Below are 6,338 nucleotides of genomic sequence, written 5' to 3' on the forward strand. Positions count from 1 at the left end.
CTCTCTCTCTCTCTCTCTCTCTCTCTCTCATTTAGGGCTGAATATTCCCAGTCCTCTATTTTCTGCGCAGAACTTATGTCTAAACAAATCACACAGCGCCTAGGGGAGATCCTACCATTATTATTCTGCTAAATGGACATCGTGCTAAACCTTTTCCCAGTGACTTATTTTTACAGCTAGAGATTAGCGCTTTTCTCAACCCTCATCAGCAAAACTTCTTCTTGCAACAGATGGTAATTAACACACACAGAGACTCACACCTGGTCAAGTTGCAGAGACTAAGGACTTTTCACTTAAAATACTGTCTTCTGAAATTCCCTTCTACTAGACTAACAATAGCAGCATACTAAAGAAGAGTGTTACTTTTATTTTATAATTTGGTATTTCTCCATTACCCACCCCAAATCTTACTTCTTTGTAAGCCTGATATATACTTTAGAATCACTGCAGGCGATACAGTTGGTAGGATATTCTTTTAGCTAGATGAATCTCCACTCAAAACGGTAAACAAAATTTTATTATTTTACCACTAAAGGCAAGTGGGTAAAGATTAATATGTATGAGACTTAAATCATTATATATTTAAACTTATGTGTTAATATGATAAAGCTTTTTATTCTTTTTTAATATTATAAATTTTAGAAGAATGCATTTCTATTTACAAAACATACACATCATATGAAAATATATTTACACACGAATTTTTGTGTAGAGTAGATACATTTGACATTTGCATATTCTTAAGTCAAATATCAGCTTCTTTCAAAATTTTTTGACTTCACTGTTCATGAATGTTGGAAAGGAGATTGAAATTAGAGTATTTTGATGGTTAATCTTTTTTTCTTGGGAACCACTATATAAACCCAGACAACAGAGTTTGGATCTTCTCCTTTTGCAAATACCTTATCTCCATGACTGAGAAATGATAATAATGTTTCTTTCTTACTGTTTGCAGGTTTCCAAGGTCCTTATCCTGGGATCGGGAGGTCTGTCCATTGGTCAGGCAGGTGAATTTGATTACTCAGGATCTCAAGCTGTAAAAGCCATGAAGGTGAGAGAGCATGAGCTTTCCTAGGATTAATATGCTCTCCTTAATGAGTCTAATTAGTATCTTGTAACCTAGATTTATGATACTTCTTTTCAAAGTCACTATAATAATTTTCCTCGGCTACAGAACTCTGTAGTAAAAGTTGGGTCAACACCAAACCAATTCTTTTTAACTATTTCAAATGTGCACTCTGCCAGACAAAGTGGTTGGAATGAAGTACATTATTGTCTCTTTACATTGAAAACATGAATTTATTTTTCCTGTTTCTGGAGTACGTTGTTAAGTATGCTCATGTTTGATTCAAAGGAGGCAGTTTGGGCCCTAGGCTCAGGTCCTATTTTAGATACTTTGGGCATTTCTGTGGTGGATGTGCGATGATGCTCTAGCTGGATAAGCAAGGGCTGTAATACCTTTGTTCAAACTTAGAAAATTATCACCTGTCACCCAAGGAATCCCATCCACTTTTTGCTGACTTATAAACTGGATGACACGCTATATTTTCAAGTGGGAAGGATTATTTGGTACTTGTTGGGAATGATAAACTTGGTTCTTCAATTCACCAAGTTCTCCACTGTCATCCCAACAAAGCCAACCTAGAGAAGCTATCTCCCGTGGTTAAGGCATTCTTCTGCAAAGCCAATTTGCTCTCTCGTCAATCTGTCTCCAAAAAGCATCTTTGTGATAACCAGGTCATCCAGAGATGGTGTAAGCACTGGGTCTGTGACCCTGCTTCAGACATTCACTAGAGACCTGGCTAGCACTGAGCAGGACAGATGGAGAGCAGGACAGCAAAAACTGGAAAACAGCTGGCTAAAGTTCTCCTATAGTCCAAGATGTCCATTGATAAATGCTGAAAAGAGCTAAAACACTTCCCTGATGTCTAATTCCTCTCCTCCTCTTCCCTCTCCCTCTCTTCCCCTCTAACCTCCCCCTTTCCTCTTTCCTTCCCTTTCCTTGTCCCTCCCCTTAACCCCTCCCTTCCCCTCCTCTCATCTCTTCTCATTTATTCAAGGGTGCACATTATTTCCTACACATTTGAAAATATTGATTCATTTAATATTTTGATTTGGAATCTTTTTAATTATCTATTTTCAGCAGTTTAGCTTGGCTAGGACATAATGTAACTATATTCAGGGTTCAGAATACTTTTAAGTAGTACGTTTTCATAGTCTTTGGTAATTTTGTAAAGGTTTAGGTTTTCATATAATGTGTTTTATTTTCTCCTATAGCTGAACAATATAAATTATGCAATGGCATATGATTAATTAGGAGATTAATAGACAAACTCAAACTAAAATGTATCAAAACCAATGATGTGCGCCATATATTATGGAAAGAGTCAGGACAAAGATCATGTAAAATGAATTATGGTTGGTGTGGATTTTAAATGAATTAAAAAGTGATTACTATGTTCTATTTGCTACATATAACATGTTCAATATTCTGAAGTTTGTTGGTACCTTGGAAGTGAGCTTCCCTTCAAATCTTTGTTAGTGATATGTTACAGTTTAGATCAATTCATTTCAATTATAATCTATACTCAAAATATATTTGTTTCTGTCTGTATCTTTGCCACACCTAGTTTATAATAACACTCTTATTCTGAATAATTTCCTAAAGTCTAGACTGATCATTCTTACTGAAGTTAGAGGAAAGTGCATTTGAATGGGAACATTTAGATTGGAATACAATGTCAGCATGTAAGCCTTAGCAGTCTCTTTAACCACATTGAACCTCAGTTTCTTCAACTCAAAGATGGGCATCTCTTTCAGGGGATCAGTAAACAAAACAAATTAATCAATATTATACTACATGCAATTTAAAACAGCACAAGCTGTATTTATATTTAATTCAGAGCTTCTTTGAAGGCAAAATTTGGCTTTCGAGGATGAGTTTTAGACACTTGGTATAATGCCCTTTGTTAAATCATTATTGAAGGCTTAAAATTCTAGAGAAATGGCCATCAGCAAACAGGTGGATCTTAGTATTTTAGCAAGAATGAGACATTATACTGCATTGTAAATATACACTCGACTCAGACAAGATATATATATGTATATGTATATACATATACATATATATATATGGATGGATAGATAGATAGATAGATAGATAGATAGATAGATAGATAGATAGGTAGATAGATAGGTAGATAGATGGATAGATAGAAAAGCATCTAAGTTGCTTCCAATTCCATAGTATGCTTGCTCACTTTCAGTTTTTGTTTTTGATCATTTCATTCTCTTAAGATCAGTCAAGGTCAGCAGAAGCTCTCTAGACAGTCTCTCTAGACACAGTTTTCAGTTTGATTTGCCACCTGCCCTGTCGGAGGATCCATGGCAACCGTATTGAGGAACCCTCACCCTTCTTTTTTTATTAGCATTATTTTAAAGTGTTTTCTTCCTTCCTTTGGCAAGGTGCTTATTTTTCTTTAATTTTTATTAACGTGTCCTATTGATCCCTGCAGACAGTCCAGAGAATAAGAGATTTATTCTAGTCTTCATTTGAGTGTAGTAAAGATCATCTTCCTTACAACATAAATTCAGACACTCGATCCTCCTTCCAGGAAGAAAATGTCAAAACAGTCCTGATGAATCCAAACATCGCCTCCGTGCAGACCAACGAGGTGGGATTGAAGCAGGCGGACGCAGTGTACTTCCTCCCTATCACCCCCCAGTTTGTCACAGAAGTTATCAAGGCTGAACGGCCCGACGGGTTGATTCTGGGCATGGGTGGCCAGACAGCTCTGAACTGTGGTGAGTTCTTTTCTGTTCAGGTGTAGATTGTTCTACTTAGGCATCAATGTGAGACACACAGTGTGAGTAGTCGTCTAACAGTTGTGTTCCGTGTGTTCATAAAGCCTTTATTGTAATGTGTAAGGAAACAGTGAGTGCAAGCCTACAGGTACCATGTAGTAAATTGTATAGACACAAAATAGTCAGAAAAAAAAAGAAAAATGTTCACTTTAAGACTCTTAATGTGGCTACATGGATTTAGTGGGTTTCTTTCTTCACTTCAGGAAATTGCTATCATTGAAACTCTGAGAACTACTACGAATGAAAAAAATGAGAATTCATGTTCATTCTCATAGTCAGTGCTGCGGCATTTTCTGTCACATGACAATGTAGATTTGACTTTACAGCTCTGTTATTGACTGTGGTATCTTCTTGGATGCAGTTTTAAGAGTTCTTTCGAAATTGAATTTTAGATATATCTATTTTACATGTATGGGTATTTTGCTTGCATTCATGTATATGTGCCGCCCTTGGACCTTGCTCTCTAGGAGGTCAAAAGGTGGCATCAGATAACCTTAGAACTATAGTTTTGGGCCATTGATATCTACCATGTGGGTGCTTGGAACTGAATCCTGGTCCTCTGCAAGAGCAGCCAGTGCTCTTAACTGCTGAGCCATCTTTCTCCAGCCCTAGGATGTTTGTTTATTTATTCATCTATCTATCTACTTATTTATTTTGTATTTAATGTCTTCAGTGTTTGTTAAGAAGGCATATGAGTTTGAGATTAAGAAATCCCATTATGTTTCATTCTTCTGTAGGAGTGGAACTCTTCAAGAGGGGTGTGCTCAAGGAATATGGCGTGAAGGTCTTGGGAACATCAGTTGAGTCCATCATGGCCACGGAAGACAGGCAGCTTTTCTCAGACAAGCTGAATGAGATCAATGAGAAGATTGCTCCCAGTTTTGCAGTAGAATCAGTAAGGCACTTTGTTCTTGGGAGATGAGCACACATTACTGGTCTCGGACTGCATGGAGAATAGTGTGTCATGCCTGATAATTATACCTAAAAATCTTCATATTTACATATATTTCCCTCATGGATATTTTAGTCCTATAGAAACACAGTGAATGAGTAGCAGCACTGAGTGCTAAAACTAGAAAAATATTTAAAAGAGTATTTTTTTGTATTTTATTCTGCAAAGCAAAATATAAACCTACAAGCGAACCCCTTTGTTTGAGGCTGAAGCACCCATGGTCTCTTGAACTGAAAATAACAATGATACTGACTTCTGATAGCTAACATATTTTTACCCTCTCTTCTTTTCTGCAATAAGTCACACATGTTGAGTATAAACCTTAATGCCCTGAAAATTGGAATTTTGGAATGAAACAAATATTTAGGAATGAAGTGAACTTAGTAAGACTCATCCTGGATGAGCATACTTTTGATATACATGTGGGTTTTATTTTTCTATACTCATTTTCTATTATACATTATGCTTATTTTTAGGATATTACCAAACACCAAAAAAAAAAATCAACTAGATGTACACCTCTTTTGCCCTGATTTTATTTTGATTTCAGACATATATATTTTTGTAGTAGAAAGTAGAAACTTTAAACACAACCTTCCCATTGAAGAAATAGGCAAAGCTTTAGTATGAGTCAAGTATTTCTGTCATGACTAAAACTGGGTGTATCTGTCTCAGAAAAGAATGTTACCAAAAACATACAGACTACAAAGCTGTCAATCAAGAAGAACCCCATGGGAGCTCTCTGGAATGCTTTGGGAAGCTCTTGCCGTACATTCATACTTTCATTGCCAGATATAATTATGTCCTTGCTTCCCCATGATAAGAAACCGGCATATGGGGAAGGTGTAATTACACTCCCATTGGTGGTGTAATAATATTCCATGACAGAAAAATATAGCCACCATATGTTGTATTCGGTGAGTTAAAAAAATTTCCAGGCTGGAGAGACTGTTCGGAGTATAAATTTGAAAAATGAAATATCTTCTTTTATGTAGAATTCCTAATGGCACATAATTATATTATCTTCAAGAATAGAAAACATCTTTAGTTTTCTTTTAAATGATAGACTTTCAGACTAAAGCTAAAAATACCATTGTTCTATATATCTTTCATAAGATATTATTTCATGTGATTATTTCTGCCTTTGGTCATGGTGTAGTGTTTAAAAAAACAACTCATAATTCACTTGATAAAAGTGAAGGAATTACAGCCACGTTTTACTTAACTTTGCAGAGTGACAGAGCACTTTGTAGCGTGTAGACCACGCCCCTCTGTGCAAATCAGCCAATTAACCTGAGTTTCTAGGATCTCATGGGGTGTGACTGTGTGACTGTGTGTGTGTGTGTGTGTGTGTGTGAAAGAGAGAGAGAAGGGGGTTGGGTTTTCAGCTTCAATATCCTTGGTTTGTTCACAGATGGAGGATGCCTTGAAGGCAGCAGACACCATTGGCTACCCTGTGATGATTCGGTCTGCATATGCTCTGGGTGGGTTAGGCTCTGGCATCTGTCCCAATAAGGAGACC

General features: G+C 36.6%; 1 protein-coding gene across 1 annotated transcript in view; it reads left to right on the forward strand.

Moving 5' to 3' along the window:
- Cps1 (carbamoyl-phosphate synthase 1) overlaps positions 1–6,338 on the forward strand; it is a 105,799-nt gene that overhangs the window by 35,515 nt on the left and 63,946 nt on the right. The window contains exons 13-16 of the mRNA XM_031368864.1: positions 956–1,051; positions 3,615–3,804; positions 4,602–4,759; positions 6,231–6,337. Of these exons, the coding sequence (XP_031224724.1) occupies positions 956–1,051; positions 3,615–3,804; positions 4,602–4,759; positions 6,231–6,337 (551 nt within the window). The remainder of the gene's footprint in view (positions 1–955; positions 1,052–3,614; positions 3,805–4,601; positions 4,760–6,230; position 6,338) is intronic.

This window comes from Mastomys coucha, unplaced genomic scaffold (assembly GCF_008632895.1).
Source record: "Mastomys coucha isolate ucsf_1 unplaced genomic scaffold, UCSF_Mcou_1 pScaffold14, whole genome shotgun sequence".
Taxonomy (NCBI): domain Eukaryota; kingdom Metazoa; phylum Chordata; class Mammalia; order Rodentia; family Muridae; genus Mastomys; species Mastomys coucha.